Consider the following 22881-nt stretch of genomic DNA (forward strand, 5'->3'; position numbering starts at 1 on the left):
CATCTCTGGGATGCGCTTCAAGAAAAATGTGTGCATCCAAACATGAAGTTTATGCATCCCAAAGTAATAACTGATGGTAGAAGCATACGCAAGGATTTGAGTTTTTCCAATATTACAATATAAAAACAAAACAAATAATAATTTTAATGTTTTTGTTAATAACAATGTTGTAACTGTTTAAGAAAAAAGAAAACAAGTGTGAAATTGTATATAACTTTTGTCAAAATGATAAAGTTCGGTGGTCATTTAAAAAAAACAGTTTTAGAAATAAAGATGTAAACAGGTTTTTTTTTACACTTTTGCTTTTCACTCAAAAGTTTTCTTTGCCTTTAATTCATATACTGTAATCTCCTGTGGACACTGCACCAAGCTGACAGAACCTTCTCTACACAAATTACAGTAATTTCTGTCAGCAATATCTGTTTCTTTTTCTTTATTAACGTTTGATTGTTTTTTATGCAAGAAAGCACTCATTATCAATTGCTTTTTCTTCAACTATTGCATCTTTTCAGAGGCATGGTGATAATCAATCAATCATTCATTCATTGTGTACCGCTTCATCTGCTGTGGCGGGTTGCGGTGAGCTGGAGCCTATCCCAGCTGGCCTACGGCGTTAGGTGGGGGACACTCCAGGCGCAACGCCAGTGCACTGCGGAGCCACACAGACAACCAGAGACACAAACAACCACACTAACCCGGAACCGCCTTGCTGTGTGGTGACAGCGCTACCCACTGCGCCACCGTGCCGATCAATCAACCTTTAATCGTACAGCACTTAATCACATCAGCCGACATTTGAAGTCGCTTTAACAGACGGAGAAACTCAATAGGACTCTCTAAACATAAGCTACAGCTTATGCTTGCTCTGGAGTGTCTAACTAACTACTCGCTCTCACTGTAGTGTGTAAAACGACCAGACGTTATGTCACGGTTTGGTCAATTTTAATAAGGCAGAATCACGCAAGTGAGTCCTGTGACGAGAAAAGCTGATAAATGGAAAAATTGTGAATATTTTTGTTGAATGGAAGTGCATTTAAAGCTTACGTCCCAGGGACGCACGCTGTCTGACGATTGTGCGTCCCTGTATGTGCGTCAAAGGCCCCGTTCAGATTGCGACGGCCGAAACAACAACACCGAACATGAAGTTTTGTTATCTTAGCATATTGGCAATATCACTGTCTGGTAGAGGTGGAGAAAACACACACACACCACACATTATTAATTCCTTCTTCCATTTTTTACCGCTCCGTAATGCGCAACGCTCTTCCATCTGGCCCGTTGCTCTCGCATCGCGAATATGACATCACGGTCCGCCGTATCCGATCGGAGTGTTTGGAGCTGTTCAGACTGAAGACGCATCTGTCCATATCCGACACACAACTACATCTCAAATGTGGTTTCAATCCGTCCCGCAAAAATCAGATTTCATGTGGTATGAGACTGTTCTGACGACAAATGAGATATGCGACATCAATCTGGATGGGCTAAATATCAGATATAGGCAAATAGTTTGAACAAGGTCAAAGACGCAAGGAGAATGCAAATGAGAACACTGAAATTTATTGTGTGAAATGTTTGACCAGGGATAAGAATCCCTGGTTTCGCTTGCTATAAATGTGTCCCCTCACTTGCAGCAAACAGCAAACGAAAGATTGAATTCATGAATAGGTGAATTATCAATCTTACCTAAACAAAACCTTACATTTTAATATGAACTGAACTCTAGAACATGCACAAATGTTTGTTTGTTTTCATTTATAAAAGTAATAATTTCTGGCAGCACTGTTTTCTCCAACAGCAGGGCTCATCACAAACAACACAAAACACCTCCAATTTTATTGCTTCTCTCTGATGCACAAACCTTATCCTTTCTCTCTGGGTCCCCCCTTTTTCTCCTTTGAGCTCACACCTGCAGTCACTGACTCTTTGACATCCTTCCCTCTGCTTCCATCTTATCTTTCTTTTCCTTCTCATGTTAATGCCTCATCATCAGAATACATTCATTGGTCACCTCTGGTAGATGGATAGATGGATAGATACTTTATTAATCCCGGAGGAAATTGTATATATCCACTGCTCAGGCATTACATAACAAATAATACTGGATAAACACCAGGAGAAAAAGAAACACTGACATCACAGGACATACCACAAGACCTACACTACACTAACAGACAGACACATGCAGCACTAACAGGACTTATACTGTATACTTAACCATAACTAAAATATAAAAAGTATCAAATTAAAATATAAACAGTATAAAATAAAATAAAAATAAGATAAATTTTTAAAAAAAATTGCAGTATTAAAATATAAACAGTATAAAATAAAATATAAACAGTATAAAATTGAATTAAAATATAAAACAGTATAAAAATAAATATATATATAAATATATAAACAGTATAAAATTAAATTTAAATTAAATTAAATCATTATAAAATTAAATTTAAATTAAATTAAATTAAATCCATATCAAATTAAATTAAATCCATATAGTAGATAGATACATGACATAATCCTTAATGAGGAGGAATTTCATCTTTAATCCTCCCAATCCCTGCTGACAATCACACATACACCTTCCCACTGATGAAAAACTAAACTCAATGACATATTTGCTTAGGTTGAGCAACAATTCTATCTGTACAATCAGTAATGGTAAAAATGCTTATTGTTTGTAACAACATCCTTTTCATGATGATGAAATGTTGAGTCCAAATCATTTATTTTAACTAATCTTGGGTTAAGAATATGTATTTGATATGAGAGCAACTACTTATATTGAAGGCTGAGACTCACACAATTCTTCATCTTCATGATTATTTTTATTTGCATTTGTTACATTATTGTTACATTTATTACATTACATTACATACAAGTTTTAAGATACAGAAAGTGGGATGTCAGACTTGCACATTGATGGGGTAGCCACAGTGGCGGGCCGTGCATTTCACACCTAGGCCTTCAGTGATGTTGAACTTAGTCAAACTTGCACAAATACATCACTTAATACTATAAGCAGCTCCCACTGCTGCCATCAATGTAGCGTTTGAGGACAGAGGTGTTTACAACTTCTCTCAGAACAAAAAACGGTACTTCTGGAGAGGTGTCAGGAATACTCCTTTTATCGTCACTTGCACAGAAGAACCCTGCGGTCACACCATTTACAGACGTCAGACAAGTACGTCACAGAACAACTCACTGCTGCCCATCATAGTACTGTGCCACACCTTTGTCCAGACAACATTCATATTCCTCAAGAATGGAAAAAATAAGAGCAGCAATGTCATTAGCCCGCCGGTTACTAGTTACATCTTTATAGCAGTTAAAATGTTATTGACACCTGATTCTGTCACACAGCGCAAGACAATTGCAAGCTGTGCAGCATTACCCACGTCTATTGTCTTGTTCACCATTACATCAGCAAAAAGCACTTTTTGTTTTGTGTTTTGAATGAGGTCATATTGTGTTAACCAAATATCTCAGTAAACACTTTGTTAGTGGCCAAGTGGTAACGCAGGTCTGCGTCACGCTCAACAAGAAAAGGAAGAAGTTCCATGTACTGCAGTTGCGTACCTACGAATCCACTCTAGTGTCCCCAAATGTTTTTAAAAGCAATGTAGCTTGCAGATGTCCAGTCATGATTTGGTGTCTCGTTGCTGCCTTGGTTAAAGAATTCACGTTTACAGTGTGGCTCCAAACACCAAATTGATGCTTGGCAAACAAAAGGCAGCGTCCCTCAGAGCCTGGCAGTCATGGTTACCGCTCATAATTAGTTGTCTGCAAATGGTGAACAAACTCTTTTCCATCCGGGGACAAGTTAGCTAGTTCAGGGATCGGACAGCCAAATCTTCGTTTTGTCCTCCTTCGATTTTAAATGTTAATAATGCGTGTATATTTCTCTGTTGAAGCTCTGCGCTCTAACCGTAATGATCTGTGTAGTGCTGCCTTCTCAGAAGTGAGTATCCAATCAATATATAAAATATAAATATATCTATATATATATATATAAATTATACATATTTATCTAAGGAAAATGCATTAAAATATAATTAACTTTTATCATAAATCATGATTTCTGGTTATGTTAGGCCAGCAGAGAAGGCTTTGCTGCCCCTGACTGCCCACCACTGAGTAGCCACGATTGAAAGAAGAGGCATGGGCAGCTGGAGGGCGTTTAGAAGACTCCATTATGAATTCTGCACTCTTACCTGACCAAATGAAGCTTAATTATTGGTCTAGTGAATTTCGTGACAGGAGGAAGAGACGACGTGGAGAGATCAGGAACATATCCCTGAAAAGGATGAAAGAGAGGTGAGTACCAGAAGAAGACGTGCTTCACATCAATATAAAAGTGTATGGCATACCTCCTCACAGTCGACACATTGTCTCGGTGTCTCTTTCACGAGAGCATCAGGTCTCTCTGTGGTCTTTGAGCTAACAGTGGGATGAGACACCTCCGCTTCCTCACTGACTTTTAGCTTCTTTGGTGAAGGCACTGGTTCAGATAGAAGAGGTCTCTGTCTTGATGGAGAGCTAGATGATGTGACATGACCACTAGTTGAGGGAGGTGGATGGCATGAGTCATTTGCCACTGATGTCTTCTGTTCAGAGCAAAGGAAACTTGATTTTATCATTCAATTTATCTTTTAAGAACTAAAGAGAGAGCTGTAGAATATAAAGCTACAGTACCTCCAACAGACCTATCTTAGCTTAGCTTAGGACAAAGACTGGAAGCACATCATTGCAGCTAGCAGATCCAAAGTCTTTCACTTGTACAAAAAAAGACGTGTAAAAATGTCTCTTTCTGGTTTGACACAGATTATGACCAGAATGTTTGTTAGTGCACCACAAAAAATTTCTATTTTATGTGAATTTTTCAGGCATTTAGTGGAAACACCAAGAGGTAACCACCAAACCATGAAAATGTCATGCACATCCAAGTCCACCATGTCACTTTCACACATTTTCACATTTGTCAAATAAAATCAGACATTTTATTTGACAACCTAACACAAATGACAAATCATGGTGATTCTGGGCAAAGAAATAATTTCGATCTATTTTGTCATCAACAAATTTGCTCACCGCCTCAACTTTGATTTTTATGGCTCTCCTCTCAGAGTCTGACGAGTGTTTTCTCTTGACGGCTGGCCGAGCAGGAGTGGCAGTTGCTCTGTCCCAATCTGAGACTGCCTGACTCACACTGGGCTCTGCAAAAACAGCGAACATGTTTTTCTGGCCACCACTGTTTACACCTTCCTGAAAAGTCAGATTTGCCATCTTTGAGAGGCAAGTGGTCGACAAAGTCATTCCTTCTTCATGAACCTTGGTTTTTTGTGCCTGACTGTGGACTAAAACAGCGCAAAATAAAAGAATGATTCATAAAGTCAGCCTTGTTTTTTTTTTAAATTTGAACTGTAACAGTAAAGAAAACCAAAATACCATTTTCAGTGAAGTTCTGTAGGATGCTGTTCAGGTCTACGGAGACATACTTTAATCTCTGCAGATCAAAGACCAGCCCAATCAGCCACGTTGTGCTTCTACCTCTGAAACAGAAGCTCAGGTCAGTGGAATGAAGTAAAACATAATTAACAACCAAGATAACAAGGCAGTTTTTTTAATACTTTTTACAGCAAAGTTCATTCATTCATTCATCTTCCTGACAGCTTCTTCCACTATCCCAGCTGACTTATGGGTGGAAGGCGGGGGACACTCTGAGCGTGACTCCGGTACACAGCGGAGTTACTGACCGATAACATAGGGCATAATAGAATAGGTAAGGTACAGAGATTAACAATATTATTTTAAGGGAAAGTGCATCTGAAATTTAAACAAAAAAAATTAAATGGTGTCCTTACTGGTCAGTGAGTTGAGTGCTAGGCTTTGGATTCACATGGGCCAGGGAAACGTACATGTGTCTTTCCAGGTCCTTCACCAGCAGTCTGAGCTTCGACTCCACAAGGCTAGCCCTTACAAAGGGAACAAAACAGTTTTCAGAAGAAGTAAAACAGTACAGCAGGCAAAACTATAATATTAAAGTTTCTTCCAAGAAAAGCACCGATGGTTGTTCCAGTTTAACTCAGATGTCTGGCTGTTTTTTACTCACCATTCAATATGCTGCCTCTCTGAAGCCGACGATGCCATAAGCCGAATGTAATGCCTTCACACAAAAGGACAGAACACTAATGTTAATTCATGCTGCCCTTCTTTATAACCTTGAATCTAACTGCATGAATGACACATCCCGTTTTACCAATAGTCACAATTATAGGGAATTCTGATCAATATTTACAGGAAATCTTGCTACAGAAAATGTTATTGAACGATGGAGGATAAGAGTTTTCATATAAACTATATGGTGTAAAAACAATTCACATTGACAAAATTCAGAGTTCAACTTTTAATGCCAAACGTAACATTTTTTGAGTAGAACTTTTTGACTGCTAAGTACACACGAAAATAAAACCATTACGTTTAAAGCTAAACATTCTTTGAAGCATTACATCTTTGGTAAAGCTTTGATGAGAAGCTAAAAATTTCATAATATCTAAATGATAATTATCACATTTCACAAAGCGCTGCAATTCAATTTTATTCTGGATGTGACAAATCCAGTTTAATACATACTTATAGTTTTGCAGGAAGTCTGGCTCTTCAAACAGTTTGGACCACTCCGCTTTATTCTGCTCAATCTGTTGGGCAATGATGTGGCCTGTGAACGAGGGACAGGAAAGCTTGTTAACGTCTGAGTTGAACATGTTCTAGCTTCGTTTCCACACTAGAAACTATTAGTCAAACATCCACTGGTCCACTATGCCTGGCAGCACTGTGGGTGGATATCATCTCAGCCACTACTTACTGTGGGTAATCTCCTGTGTAACAACATGAAATGTGGACAGAGACACATTTGTAGTGCTGTTCTGCTGTGGATATGCGGGGGTGATGATGGGCATGAGATGGAGCCTATCAGATTGATTAACCTAAAAATCACAAAACATACTTAGCGTAACTGCAAAAACGCTGAGATCATGCAATTATGAACTGAAAAATGACTATGATTCATGGTTGAAGCTTAAATCCTGGTAAAACTGTGGCTGTTTCCTTACCACTGGATCCCAAAATGGGAAGCCAAACATGAGGTCCTCTACTCTCTGCAGACGGACAGTATAAGGCCACTCCCTGAAAACAAAAGATTATCATATCTGATGATTCTCATTTTCACCATTTTTTACAAAGGATTTTACAAAACACTACATCAAATCACATTATGTGAAACACAATCAGTTTGTACACAGAGACCAACTAACTGGTTTTGACTGAAAGAAGACAATAACTAGACAATGATCTGTTCATGTAAATATCAGATCTCAAGTAACTTTTACCAAATGTAATTCAATATTTTGTCTTTTCCTACCAGAGACAGAATACTCACCACATGGAGAACACTTTGAAAAATTTGATCACCAGTGTAGATGCTGTTGCATTTGGGTACACCTGGCAGATTCTGGCAACCAGTATAGCCCATGACACCCCACCCAAGAAGCCTAAAATGTTGGAATAAATGTTTCGTCCTGAAGGGATAGAGGAAGACAGATGTTTAGTTCACAAGATGACCTCTTATTTACAGTAATCTGCTTTAATTTCTCTTATTTCTTTGAATTTTAGTACTGTGTAATTTCATAATTGTGTTGAAATGAGTTCCTCTTCACTTGTGAGTTAAAGACAAACTTTTTCTGCTATTTTTCTTGAATGTAGCAGAAGTTTGCATTTTCTTACTTTAAACAGACATTTGTAAAATGTACACCATGGCATCCAGCTTATGCAATACCATGCTTCCTATTCAGAACTTTTTTACCATAGAATATGGAAGGAGAAAATTATTTTCGCCTACAGAACCAAATTTTGGCTGATCTTCATCAGCTAAATGAAATAATAATTTCCCATATGGAGGGATTAACAAAGTTGATTTTATAAAACAATGGCAGGAATTGGACAGTGAAAGTCTTTCATTCAGATTTGACATGAAAGCAAAAAGCACAGCAGTACTACCCCTGTACGATCCCCGGAGGTACAAATATCCAAATGTCCAAGTGTCAGATTTGAGATTGAGTTTAACCAGGTCACATTCCAATAGCATCATGATTTCTGATCATGCTCTACTGTCATTAGCTCTGTCCACTCCTCCTCCTCTCAGAGCACAGCTCTTGGATCCTCCCCTACTCTCAGAGTTTGCATTTGTGAAAGTAATCAAGTCAAGCTTTTTACTGAAATTAATCTCACTCGAGAGACCCCACAGTGTGTCTTATAGGACACTAATAAGGCATTCATTCATGGATCATATTGTAAAGAAACAGAACATATATATGTTCTCTTTAAAAGAAAATAGTCAGGTATTTTCTCTTTGGGGTTAGATGGACAAAATATGATTTTTTCAACCCACAAACACTTACCAAAGGAAAAAAAAAGATTTTCTGGGAGGTGTCTGGTGTCAAATTAATAATATTTTTGTGAATTTATAACTAAATATAAAAATATATTTTAAATAATTCACAAAGATCAATTCTGTTCTGGCTTTACTTTCATGTATTCATCTTAAACCTGACACAATGGTATTTGTGACACCACACGTGAAAAATAACAGCCAATGTTTTCAGAGGCAGTGAGTTACATTTCAACCTAGTTTTTATCTAATGCTAAGTCAGTCATTGTGTGCATGGGTACCCATGGGTTGATAGTCTGGCAAACTTAACTAGCTGTGTTCTACTCACTTTTAGCCCAAAGCTTGATGACTCTCAAGGCCTGCCTAAAGTTTTCAACATTTGGGACAAGCTCAAGGATCTGGACTGATGTTCTGTACCCTAAAATAAAGAAAGACAAATGTGAATGAAGACAGTTCAGTCATACATACACTAAATGGTCATACAGCACAACAATGATCCTGCATCTAATGATTACCATTGAGACTCCTGGCACACTCTTTACTCATATCCTTCAACAATTGATCCTTGAGGAAGTTGACGTTTTCTGGAACGCTCCGTTGTCCCAACTTTGCAAAAAGTAAATCCAACTATAAAATAACAGGAGCACAGAAACCATCATTAAGATGCACAACTGTCTGCAGAGTAAATCGTTGCCTGATTTCTCTAGTTATATTACCTCAATCCCATCAAATTGCAGTTTGATGACAGGGACAAATGCCGTTTTGATGGCCTGAAGACACAAATACAAGTAGTGGAATGAATGTCACCATTGTGTATGATATATGTATGTATATATTATGAAATATAATGAACTACGTATATGGCCCACCCGTGCATCGGTGACCTCCTTCTGGGATTTAAGTTTTTCAAAGAAGGAGGTAAAAAAATCATCTCTCTCCACAAAAACAGTTCCCACACAAACAGCGTCAATATCGGCACCTGTCATAACAGACAAACAACCACTCATGAACACAGTCGCACATACGTACAGTCAATTTGAAATGATCACTTCACCTAATTTATGGGTTTTTGGGGGTGGGAGGAGGAAAACTCGAACTTAAAGCAGTAAAATAAACACAGTAAAATGAGCATGATATATATCTATACCGCAACTAAAAAAAAATTTGACCACATATTATGAACCACATTGGTTGAAGTCATGATCCAGTCCCATAAGCTGAGACATTCCTGACACAGTCAAGGATAGGAAAACTGACCTTTTGAGTGGACTTTCAGATGAAAGGAGCCAAATGGGAGAACCTTTCCTCCAACGTTGGCAGTCACTATTCCTGGTACATTCTAAAATAAAGTAAAGAAAAGTATCTTTCTTTACTTCGGAGTTACCTTAGAAACAATATGCAGTATGTAAAAAAAAAAAGTCCTACCCTTGATATGCAAATCTCTATCAGCCATTCCTTGAAAAGCTTCTCCACCTTTTTAATGACATCTTCTCTGCAAATACAAAAAACCCAAAACAGGACATTACACGTGTTGTTTTGTCTGTATTCATCCCTCAATTCGTGTTCTAACACTTTTATTGACTTCACTCATTTTGTCTTTGATTGACTGATAACATTTGATGTTATAGATCTCAACAATGGCCCATCCAGAGGCAGAAACAAACAAAAAAATTCCGAAAGATAATTACAAAACATTTCAAGTTAAATTAATTATTACCACTGTTGGAACTTTACCAGCCCGCTGATCGCGGGGGTGCGATCGGATCACATGGTGTTTTTAAAGCGTAAAAATAAAAATAAATAAATTTTAAAAAAAATTTAGAGTGTGACGTCATCTTTACACGACATTGTAGATATTAACTCCCTCCCGGTTTTTATATGGAGCTGATCGACCACCAAGATGATTGTTTACATTTAATCGTAGCAAATAAGTTTAAATGCCCAGTTCTAAACGTGCGATCAGGCGGCATAAATGTTCTATAATTGTTCATATGACTATATGGACTTATATACCGCCTTTTTGGGGTCAAAACAACGTTTCATTTCTTGTATTATAGTGTGACGTAATCAGCGTGCGACTAGTCAGAAGCGGTCACACGCTGACCACGGCTAGCAGTCAGCTAGTGGCCAGCTGCTAACAGAGATCGAAAGAAGAAATGCAAAAAAGACGGAGTGTTTGGATACAAAAACGAGGAGATCGTTGAACGTTCAGCGGGTGTGGAGCTGTTTTATGGAGCTGTTATTTTAACTTCATGACAAGATGACCTGATCCTGAGTGATGAATCGCCATTGATGAGTGGTGAGACACACTAAACAAGAATATCAACAGCTTGTTTCTTTTTTTAAATTCCCATATTTTAAACTTTATAAACACATTTTATATGTGTATAACGTCAAGTGTTCATGTAGGTTTATGTATACAGGAGCAGGGCTGAAATGATAAGTGAGGAGAAGCTATTTGAATTCACCATCCATCAAGTACATATGAACAATAATCTAAAATAAAAAATAAAAAAATTAAACGCTATTTTTAAGCGTGTTTATACAGATATGAGGAGAGTTGACCCCCCTACCCAGAGAGGGAGGATCAGACCAGGTCCAAATCTCCACTGGCCCAGACACACCATCACTTGGACCGCTGGAGAACTGGAGATGACCCTGACACTGACCACTGGATAAAGTTTGATTACAGTACATAGCAATTGTTTCTCAATGTATGTTTGTTTTAAAGAGTTGCAGTATTATTTTTTGTGTTTAGAGTTTCAGCTAAAAATGACTATGAAAAAAAATTCTTTGTTTTTATTGTAAATATTTGTATATAGTATTATTTTAGTTCAATTTAAATTTAAATATTCATGTTAGCAAGCTACATTTAGTGTTTCAAGCTCCAAAACAGTTAAGTTAGCATGTTTGTGGTTTATATTACAATAAACACAATCTTTTTTTCAATTCTGATTTGATTGTTTGTGTATATTTTGGCCCAGTATGTCAATGAAATGGGTTACGGTGAAGTAATATCAATCTTTTAAGACAGATGAAGAAGGCTGAAGAGAAAGATATCAAGCATGGGCATGTCAAACATTTTTTTATGTGTTACAGCATATAGAGACAAAAATCAAAGGTACCAAAAAACTGCCAAAATAGGCTCAGGACCCTGAGGGATTTATATAAATCACCAACATCTCTGATCAATCAAAGATACTAAAACCTTTGCATTCAGCCACTCTTAATATATATTTATCAAAGCTTTTTTAGAGCGCTGGCAGTAAAGTGAATACTTGTAATGGGGTGAACAAAAATCCTGAAGACATCCAGTTTAACATTTTAGCAACTAAATCGACAAATGAAGAAAAACAATAAATAATTTTTAGATTCAGTCCCTAAGAAAAAATGAAAATGATTAACTTTAAAATGGGGAATCGGACCTGTTTTTCAGCTCTGCCTCACTCTCAAACACATTATAATGGTTCAAAGTTTCCAACAGCTTCTTTGTCCGGCTCAGCTCTGCCTCGGTTGGCAGATCCTCACTGATCGGAGGGGACAGTCCATAACCTCTGTTGAAGAGTTGGAAGGCTGGAGCCTGTTCCTGATTTGAACTGAAAAGGAGCAAGATCGTATTGTTAGCAAGAGAAACATTTGGTGATAGGGTGCCTGGAAGCTCGGTGAAAGTCAATAATGTAATAAATTTGCCTGTTTTTAAAACGTAATAGGCCAATATTGTAATAACTGCCTAATAATATAATAAAAGTCCTAAACTGAAAACTTTTTGGGCTTTTACTGTGTTATTGACCAGCTTTTTTGTTTCAAAAACGGGCAAAATTATGACGTACGGTAATCAGCTATTATATTATTGGCTTCTTCAGACTCCAAAGTGTTAAAAAAAATCCAGCATTAATCAATAGCCATAAAAGCATAATAAAAACCAACACCAAAGTAGTACCAAGGCAGTCACAGACTGCAACATCCCGCGACACCCCTGAATCCAAATTTTACCCTGACCTACTTGCATTGGTCAAAGATCAAAGCTAATGATCTAACCTACTTTCATATGTCAAAGCACTATCTTTGATCTATGGTCTTACTCACACTGGGCTTCTCCCTTGTCTTTCTATCTTATCTGGTTCCTAAGTGTACAAAAGTTGAAAATTGACCTTGACCTTGTTTTCTCAAAGTCAATGTCATCAACTCATTTTCATCCCCTTTGCCACCCGAGTAATCTGCTTTGTGTTTCATCTTTCTATCTGCAACCGTTGCAAAGATATTTGGTGGATTAACGAACGGACTAACGAACACACGATCAATGACAATTACAATACATCACCGCTTTGAAGCGGGATGTAAAAACACCATAAGCCTTACGCTTACTGCTTATGTAATCATTTTCAAGAAATTAACTGAGATAAAATGCAACTATTAAAAGTTAAAGAAGTGTTTCATCCCCGATAACATACACACGTGTATGTGTGTGTGTGTGTGTATATATATATATATATATATATATATATATATATATATATATATATATATATATATATACACACACACACACACATGTATATATGTATATATACATATATATATATATACATATATATATGTATATATATATACTCTCACTTCAAAGCCAGGTACAGTATACTGTATTAATGTAGTTGCTATGTTGACCCATCCAAATGTAGCTCTAGCTACCTAGACGATTGTTAGCTACCTATTTTATTATCTGTATCACCCGTCTATCCATCTACTGTATCTATCTACCTAGGTAGATTTCCATCTACAGATATCAATGTAGATAGACCTAGGTAATTATCTTGCTAGCTGGCTAGCTAGTGCTCTTCCCATATACATATTTTTTAAAAAGAGGAGGGGAGGGAAATTTATTACATTACCAGTTGTTATGACACTATTTTTTATTATGTTATTGGCTTCCTCAACATAGATGGATATCTTTTTTCAGTCATTCATTGTCAGCTCTGCTTAATCCGTATTCACGGGTCACGGGGGTTACTGGAGCCTATCCCAGTGGACTTACGGGCATTAGGCAGGGAGACGCTGCAATACCATGTAGATATGTGGAGTGGACGGAAAAAAGTCCTATTCCATCTCCCTGTTCCCTTCCCTCCCCTCCCCTCCCCTCCCCCCTTGTTATGAATTTGATGTTTATTAATAAATAGACAATATAGTGATTAGATTTTTTTGGAGGAGGAGTAACACTGGAGCACCCAGAGAACAGGTGGTATCTACATGGATGGATGGATGGATGGACAGAAGGGTGATAGAGATGATAAAATACTGTAGATAGCTAACAATCATTGGTAGCTAATATTCTTGGCATTGTGTGAAATACCCTTAAAAGCAATAACAAAAAGCAACACCAAAAACTTACTTAATCTTGGTCATCTGCAAGAATTAACTGAGATAAAATGCACAAAGTAATGTTCTATTAGAAGCAAAAAAAAGTGTCTCATCCCCCTAACATACACGTATATATACTGTCACTTCAAAGCCAAGTACAGTATTTAAAGCAGTTACTACGGTAACCCATCCAACGGTAGCTCTATTTAGCTTTATGATTGTTAGCTACCTATTTTATTATCTCTATCACCCATCCATCTATCCAGATACCCATATATATATATATAATTTATATATATATATATATATATATATATATATATATATATACTGTATTATATTTATACTGCTCACAAAAATTAAAGGAACACTTAAAAGAAACACATTAGATCCATCAGATCTCAATATGAAGTTGATATCTATACAAATAACAATAGGGCAATGTCTTGGGAACAAAAGGATGCCCATCTTTTAATAGAAATGCAAGTTTTCAGCCTACAGAAGGCTTATTTGTGCAGACACCCTAAAATCAGAGTGAAATGAAGATGTGGCAGGCTAGTCCATTTTTTCAAAAACTTAATTTCTGCAACTCAAAATGCTTTTCAGTATCTTGTGTGGCCCCCACGAGTTTGTATGCATGCTAGAAAACGTTGCGGCATGCTCCTAATGAGACGACAGATGGTGTTTTGTGGATTTTCCTCCCAGATCCATATGAGGGCATCCCTGAGCTGTTGTACAGTCTGAGGAGCAACCTGGCGACGCCTAATGGACCTAAACATAATGTCCCACAGATGTCCTTTTGGGTTTAAGTCAGGGGATCGTGCCGGCCATTCACTTGTTTCAATTCCTTCGTCCTCCAGGTACTGCCTGCATACTCTTACCACATGAGGCCGGGCATTGTCGTGCATTAGGAGGAAACCAGGACCTACTGCACCAGCGTAGGGTCTGAGAATGGGTTCAAGGATTTCATCTCGATACCTTATGGCAGTCAGAGCACCATTTCCTAGGCAGTAGAGGTCTGTGTGTCCCTCCATGGATATGCCTCCCCAGACCATCACTGACCCACCACCAAACCTGTCATGTTGAACGACGTTGCAGGCAGCATAACTTTCCTCTAGTCTTTTCCAGACTCTTTCACGTCTATCACAGGTGCTCAGGGTGAATCTGTTCTTATCTGTGGATGAGTCAGTGGCAGACTTGCCAATTCTGGTGTTCTGTTGAGCAAATGCTAGTCGAGCTCCACAATGCTGGGCAGTGAGCACAAGGCCCACTACAGGATGTCAGGCCCTCTCAGTCTGTTCCTGATTGTTTGGGTAGAGACATTCACAGCAGTAGCCCTCTGGAGGTCATTCTGTAGGGCACAAGTAGTGCTCAGCCTGTTCCGCCTTGCACAAAGGAGCAGGTATTGGTCCTGCTGATGGGTTGAAGACCTTCTACGGCCCTGTCCAGCTATCCGAGAATAACCACCAGTCTCCTGAAATCTTCTCCATGTTCTGGAGATTGTGCTGGGAGACACATTAAACCTTCTTGCTGCAGCACATGTGGATGTGCCATCCTGGAGAAGTTGGACAATCTGTGCAACTTCTGTAGGGTTAAGGAATCGCCTCATACTGCCAGTAGAGATGATTACTCAAGCCAAAACCAGCACGAGTGGAAAACCAGCCAAAAAAGATCAAGAGGGAGAAACTTGAGATGACCTCCACATGTTTTGAGGGTTTTTCTAATTGTTGCCACTGTAGTGCACCTGTTGTTAATTCCATGAACACGAATACAGCTGAAAGTGATCAACGATGCCCTCAGCTGCTTAACCGACCAGAACATTATCAGACAAGTTTAATTGATTTCATGCCAGGCCCAGTTAAAAAAGTTTTCCTTTAATTTTTGTTAACAGTATATATATATATATATATATATATATATATATATATATATATATATATATATATATATATATATATATATATATATATATATATATATTATATAACTTTCTTAAAGTCGAGTGGATTGACTTAAACAGCTTTGGATATCTACAGTAGCTAGTTATCATGCCAGCTAGCTAACTGGCAGAAGAAGAAAAACACTGTAATGATGACCTTAGGGAAATTGTTATGTCTTCACTCATGGTTAGTCTGTTAGTAGTCATGTATATGCATGTTTTTTGTACAGGCCCCTGAAACAACCAAGCACACACACAAGGGGCCTGTAGGCATGCAGTAAATACCGGGAGGCTGAGTCACAGGCAGCCCCATCTTTGGAGCGCCCTGAATGAGCAGCTTGGGGAAGGGACGGTGCCTTGCTCAAGGGCACCTCGGCAGTGCTCGATAGGTGAGCTAGCACCTCCCACTGCCAGCTCACACTCCAAGGGTGAACGGTTGGGAGCAGGAATTGAACTGCCAATCTTGGATCATTGGACAACCCACTCTACCTACTGAGCTACTGCCGCCCCAGACATGTACACTACGTTTCCTGAACAGTGTACATGTCTCATTATAAGGGTATGATTTGTCAAAAATAAAACAGGAGAGATGTTTTATTTTTATATCATAAAAATATAAGCATTCAACAGGCTTAATTCTTTTTTAGGCTAACAGTGGGTGACCTGGGGAACATACACTGATAACCGTTATACCAAATATGGTCGCTAGGTGGAGGCAACACACTAGGTTGAGACTACATTGGAGCAAAGCAAACCATCAACGTGACGTCAGTACCCATAAAATAACAGAGATGTATATATTGTACATCTATCTACAAATTAATATAAAAAATGTCGTCTTGTAATGAAAGGCTCAATCTGCGACATGGTGCAGTCAGTCAGATTTATTCCTTTTGACCTTGTAATTAAATAATAACAGAAAGCCTCAGCACAGAAAAGCAACATTTCAAATGTTCACAAGTCAGTAAAATACTTTTATCCAGTTTATGTCCAACCCTCCAGCAGGGGGTTATCACTTCTGTCCACCTGGAAGGGGAAATTATCTGCTGATATGAAGCTGTCGGAAGTGTTCTCTATTTTTCTCAAAACATTTATAAAAAATGATCAGAATGTGTGTGTTTCATTCATTCATTTCATTAATATGCAAACAGAGCCTATGCTGGTTGAAGTATTTGAATGACAATACATAAATATGCTGAATGTGATCATTTACGTGCACTAAATTATGATGCTTAGTTTAATGCATCATACTTTATGTTAATCTTGGTCAGTTGTGTGAATTTGCAAAGACCTGGGCAATAAACAAAACAGATGAAGGTATGTTCAATAAATGTCCTACAGGGAGCTTTTACATGGAACCAGATACAGTATATGATGGTTGAACATACCTGACTAGATCATGAAAAGCTTTTCTGTGGTGTGTGTGTGTGTGTGTGTGTGTGTGTGTGTGTGTGTGTGTGTGTGTGTGTGTGTGTGTGTGTGTGTGTGTGTGTGTGTGTGTGTGTGTGTGTGTGTGTGTAACAGGTTGTTTGTCAATCATCCCACAAAATCCACCTGTTATGTAGGGTAATATGCTGTAAACCTGATTTTATACACTTTGTTATGTAAAAAGGATATAAATACATACTGTGGCTCTGTCACCAGAAGGACCTTCTGTATCTGCTCCACTGATGCTCCCTTCTCCTATGCTTCCACTCCTTCCACCCCTGCCACTTCTCCCGAGCCCACTCCAAGAACTGCGAAGCTCTACGGCCCCACCTCAACTACTGGACTTCCAACCTCGCCACGTCCTCCTGCTCCCACCACGACTGAGACCGTCATCACTGCAGACATGCTGATGACAACGCTGAGGAGGCTCCGTCCCTATAAGTCGGATGGACCAGATAAGGTCTCCCCAAGACTCCTCCGAGCCTGTGTTTCGGAACTGGGGGACCCCCTGCAGCGATTGTTTAACCTCAGTCTGCCGCTGGGGAGGGTCCCGTCACAGTGGAAGACCTCCTGCATCGTCCCTGTACCCAAGAAAAGACGCCCTACTTAGCTCAACGACCAACGACCGGTCGCTCTTACTTCCTACATAATGAAGACCCTAGAGCGACTGGTCCTGGAGCTCATGCGTCCACAGGTGAAGGGTGCTATGGACCCTCTCCAGTTCGCCTATCGGGCCAAGGTTGGGGTTGACAACGCTGTCTTGTACCTCCTCCACCGTGTGCTCTCCTACCTGGACGCCGCGGGCTGTGCCACCAGGGTGCTCTTCTTTGACTTTTCGAGTGCCTTCAACACCATCCAGCCCTGGCTCCTGCAGGACAAACTGACCTCCATGGCTGTGGACCCCTACCTCGTGAGCTGGTTTACGGACTACCTAATGGACACACCCCAGTACGTCCGTATGGGGGACTGTTTGTCTTCTATGGTGACCAGCAGCACGGGGGCACCACAGGGGACCGTTCTCTCCCCTATTCTCTTTACCCTCTACACATCGGACTTCAAGCACAACTCGGATACATGCCACATACAGAAGTACTCTGATGACACTGTGATAGTGGCATGTATCCGGGAGGGTGATGAGGGGGAGTACTGGGCATTGGTGGCTGACTTCGTGGAGTGGTGCCAACAGAACCAGCTCCAGCTCAAAATCTCCAAGACCAAGGAGATGGTGCTGGATTTCCGGCGGGCACCTCCCTCTCCACAGCCAGTGATCATCGAGGGCAGTGAGGTGGAGGTGGTAGGAAACTATAAGTACCTGGGACTGCAGCTAGACAGCAGACTGGACTGGTCACTCAATTTGGACTCTGTGTACAAGAAGGGGCAGACCAGGATGTACTTCCTGAGGAGACTGGCCTCCTTCAACATCTGTCCTAAGCTCCTTTTCATGTTCTATCAGTCCGTAGTCTCCACTGTGCTGTGATACGCCATTGTGTGTTGGGGTGGGGGGGCCAGGAAAAGAGATATGGACCGTATGAACAGACTCATCCGCAGAGCGAGCTCAGTGGTCAGGCTGAGCCTGGACTCTGGATAAGCTTCTGGAGAGCAGGACCATGTCTAAAGTTAAGGCTATCATGAACAACACCTGCCACCCCCTGCACACCACCTTCTCCCAGCAGAGAAGCACCTTCAGCGGCAGACTGCTGTCACACAGCGCCTCCACAGAGAGGCTGAGGTCCTCCTTCGTGCCCCGTGCCATCAGGGGGTACAATAACTCTCTCAGGAGGAGCGGGGGGGAGGTGGCGAGGTCAGCATGCGGTTGAATGGATTTAATTTAATTTTATACTGTTTATATTTTAATCTTATACTGTTTATATTTTAATTTAATACTGTCAGTCAGTCATCTTCAGATTACCACCGCTATATCCACCGCAGCAAAATACTGTTATATTTTAAATGTTATACTGTTTATATTTTAATTTTATACTGTTTATATTTTAGTTATAGTTTAGTATATAAGTCCTGTTAGTGCTGCATGTCTCTGTTAGTGTAGTGTATGTCTTGTGGTATGTCCTGGGATGTCAGTGTTTCTTTTTCTCCTGGTGTTTAATCCAGTATTTATTTGTGATGTAATGCCTGAGCAGTGGATATGTACAATTTCCTCCGGGATTAATAAAGTATCTTTCTCTGTCTGTCTGTCTAAAACATGAAAGTCAGAATCCACCTATAATAAATGAAAACACCTTGAGCTCGCTGTTGTTGGTGTTATAACAAACCACAGTCACGGCTGTTAAATATTCACCTTCTCATGATGATGTGAACTAAGCACATTCATTGATCGGAACCACTTCTGTTTATTTGCATTAAACAAATTGAAACACACATTAGTATTTGAGTGCTAGTTATTGATTACATGTTTTTTCTGCCATAAGGGGAAAATTAAATTAGTCTGAAGTACCAAAGACTGTTCTATCAATGTGTTTAGCCTTTCAGTGAGCATCCACTGACATGATCGTAGCTCATTTAGTGGCAAATGCCGCATATAACTTGGCACATTCTCCTTTTAAATAGCTCCAGTAACATGATGGTTACTGCAGACAAAACCAGTAGAGTCCAGTCTCTGTGTCCTGATCTATAAATGGACCAGAAAACCTCCGCAAGACTTTTTATTTTCTTTCTCTGTGCTGAACCCTAACCCTGAAGAATTCAGTCTTCTAAAAGTTACTCTGCCACACGTCAGGAATCGACACAAGTATAGGAAGAAATGTCATTTTTAGATTCTGTACATTTACTGATCCCCTGTATTCTGGCAGTTTAACACATGAATATATACCTTATCCCTTTTCCCCAACAGCTCTTGTCTGAAATGTTTAACCACAATCTAACCAACCTCGACAGCAACAAGAATGCAATACATCTCGACCAGATTTTCCAAACCAAGTCAAAGTATAGAAGAGTATGCCATTATATTCTTCGAGATTTCAACATAAGGCCTCTCAGGTCATGGCCTGAGAGGTTGTCAGATGATCTTTGACCATCCATTAGACAGTTATGTGATCATATTTTGGCGCTGAAACCCATTAAAGTCCGCATCTGGGATTTTCACATTGAACTTGTTTAATATTGCTGCTCCATAGACAGAGCACAGACACAAAAAGATGGACGCAAAAGAGCAAATATTAAAAAGATAAGAAGAAGTGAGTATTTCTCTATACTCACTAAAAGATAACTCAGCCTGTGAAGGCAGTAGTCAGACAGTTGTAAAGTCATTTTCAGACCTATCCTAATCCTAGTCCTGTATAGTTGATAGTAAGTCTTCACTGAAAAGTGAAAATGAAATTTCTGAAAAAGAGAAAATAGTGTTGTGGAGACAGAAAAAAAGGAGTGAAGCGGCTGTAGTCAAATGTGGATGTCTTCTGTTAGGGTCTGGACATAGTGCATCTTTAGGGGGCCTATTTTTCTTGTCAAGTCCTCAGATGCAATAACAAGATAGCGCTCTCCAGCATCCACAGGTTGCTCAATTCAAGACTATCTTGAGGATAGGAAAGTAATAAAACATCTGAAACCCTCTGGGAGAGCACTGGGATCATGGTTCTGCTGGCTAGGGTTCGCCTGAGTGTCTAATTCTCATTTCCTTTTTCACAATAAGCTCAGAAGGAGTTGTATGTCCATCTGTGATGGAGTCCCCTGATGGGAGAAGAAGAATGGTCTGTGTAGAGATGTGTGTGTGTGTGTGTGTGTGTGTGTGTGTGTGCGTGCGTGCGTGCGTGCGTGCGTGCGTGCGTGCGTGCGTGCGTGCGTGTGCGTGTGGATATTGTGTGTAGCAGAGTTAGTGGCTGGACCGTCAAACTGAGGAAGTGGGATCTTTTTCCAGAAGAGGACAAGCTGTTGGTGGATATACAACCCCAGGGAGGGAATAGAATGGGTGGAGAAAGTCAGTGATATTAGACAGTCGGTTGAGACGAGAAAAATGAAAGTAGAACATTTGCAAAAGAAAAACGAAAAACATTTACAGACGAGGATGTTGAACACATGTAAATCCAACCATGCAGGACGTTCCTGTCTTAATTTGTAAATTGGGTGGAGACTTTATTAGAATCCTAACAATCATTTCAGCAGACTGCAATGCTTTGATATCATGAGCTGGTTAAACACCAGTATAAAACATTTTATTTTCCTCCTCATATTGGACCTCTGGCATGGATGCACAAGAGACAATCTGGCATTTTTTTTCTTTCATTCTGGACAAAGATACGGAACAATTCTGTTGCAACAGTTTAAAGAGCAATGTTGCCAAACCTTTACTGGAGCAGACTCTTCTTTTGCTTTTGAGTCAGCAGTGGTGAATGGAGCTCTTTGTACATATAAATTTAGTAAGGACTGTATACAAAGTCTCGCACTGTGGTTTGCAAATGTGTGCTCGTGAGAGGGCTGATATTTAGGGGTTTTGGAGGATGCAGTTATTGCAAATGTGCATTTAATACATCTTGCTTCAAAGCGGTGTTGTATTGTAATTGTCAGTGTTCATGTTTTCGACAGTCCATCCGTCCATCTGTCCATTCATCCGTTCATCCGTTAGTCCACTAAAGACCTGTAATAATCCTCGATGCTATAATAAAACTGTGAGAATAGTGTAAAAACATATTTACACTAAATGGTTATCATTGTCTGAATTTGTGCCATTGCTGTATTTGCTAAGACAAATGTCCACATTTATTTGTATATGTTAACCTCTTTCTGATAACCTCAAGTTAGTTCAAGGCTTTTTGGTCCACTTATCCTTTTTTTTGTTCCTTATGTTTATCTGTTTCTTTACAAACACCAGACTTTTCTCAAAGTCAACCAGACATTTGTAGACCCAGACTGAGATAATAGACGACATGTCTTTCTTTATGCTCTTACTTTCTTGTTCTTCTCCATGTTCTTTAATGATGGAATGGAATTATCTTCTCTTATTCCTCGTTCATTCATTTACCGTGTGTGTGTGTGTGTGTGTGTGTGTGTGTGTGTGTGTGTGTGTGTGTGTGTGTGTGTGTGTGTGTGTGTGTGTGTGTGTGTGTGTGTGTGTGTGTGTGTGTGTGTTTTAGAGAACAGTGTCTGGTGCCTGGGGTGAAATCAGGCAGATAAAAGGCAGTGATGAGGTCTGGATCATCAGCATCCTGACAGCTGTAGATTAAATTAAAGAACTTCTGACAATTCAAACAGATTTTTCTTTCCATCTCTCCCTCTTTTTTCTCTCTATCTCTCTCTCCCTCTTCACCCCTAGAGTCCTCATCAGGCTAGCTGGGTGCGCAACTTGAAACAAAATAGATTTCATCTTTAAGGGCTTGGGCAGGCTTTGAAACGGCACCAGCTGCTAGGCCTGCGTGTCTCTCTTTCTTTCTCTTTTGGACTTGTTAGCTCGCCTTTTTTCCCACATACTTCAACAAACTTGAGCCATATTGTGACAGATAAAGGTAGAGCGTCAATACTCCAAACCCTGACAGTAATTGAGAGATGAAACAGACACATTTTCCAGGTTCTGAAAGGCCCACTCCGATCGGCTCATCAAACGCTCCCACTCGGGATTCCAGGGAATGGCAGAGAGCAGTGCTCTGCTCCCACTGGATCTAAATGCTGCCGTAATGTGATGTTAGTACATTCTAATGTGGTCCATTGGCAGTTAAACCCACTCTGATATGAAAAGACGAGTCAAACAGGCCCACTGCTGTAGAAC

At 39.6% G+C, this 22881-nt stretch overlaps 1 protein-coding gene and 1 long non-coding RNA gene across 2 annotated transcripts; one reads left to right on the top strand and one right to left on the bottom strand.

The window, feature by feature from the left end:
- Positions 1-591: 591 nt before the first annotated feature.
- Positions 592-10284, bottom strand: LOC137596748 (poly(A) polymerase beta-like). Its single transcript, XM_068317475.1, has 17 exons — positions 10280-10284; positions 9875-9941; positions 9707-9788; positions 9319-9428; positions 9166-9219; positions 8965-9076; positions 8778-8867; positions 7442-7580; positions 7116-7188; positions 6869-6989; positions 6637-6721; positions 6116-6169; positions 5868-5978; positions 5699-5754; positions 5095-5219; positions 4218-4300; positions 592-649 (listed from the first exon to the last, which is right to left on the bottom strand). The coding sequence occupies exons 1-17, from the start codon at positions 10282-10284 to the stop codon at positions 592-594; spliced, it is 1425 nt and encodes a 474-aa protein (XP_068173576.1).
- Positions 10285-10538: 254 nt separating this feature from the next.
- On the top strand, positions 10539-11404 carry LOC137597058 (uncharacterized). Its single transcript, XR_011035603.1, has 2 exons — positions 10539-10748; positions 10985-11404. It is a non-coding gene; the product is annotated as an uncharacterized lncRNA (long non-coding RNA).
- Positions 11405-22881: the final 11477 nt, after the last annotated feature.

Source organism: Antennarius striatus, chromosome 6 (genome assembly GCF_040054535.1).
Source record: "Antennarius striatus isolate MH-2024 chromosome 6, ASM4005453v1, whole genome shotgun sequence".
In the NCBI taxonomy this organism is placed as follows: Eukaryota; Metazoa; Chordata; class Actinopteri; order Lophiiformes; family Antennariidae; genus Antennarius; species Antennarius striatus.

Bases quoted from the DNA above. Each gene is read 5' to 3' on its own strand.
- LOC137596748 (XM_068317475.1), bottom strand. The intron at 7,581-8,777 runs GTGAGTAGAACA...CTATCCCTTCAG, and splicing joins CATCAAGCTTTGGGCTAAAA to GACGAAACATTTATTCCAAC. The intron at 7,189-7,441 runs GTGAGTATTCTG...TTTTGTTTTCAG, and splicing joins TTCAAAGTGTTCTCCATGTG to GGAGTGGCCTTATACTGTCC.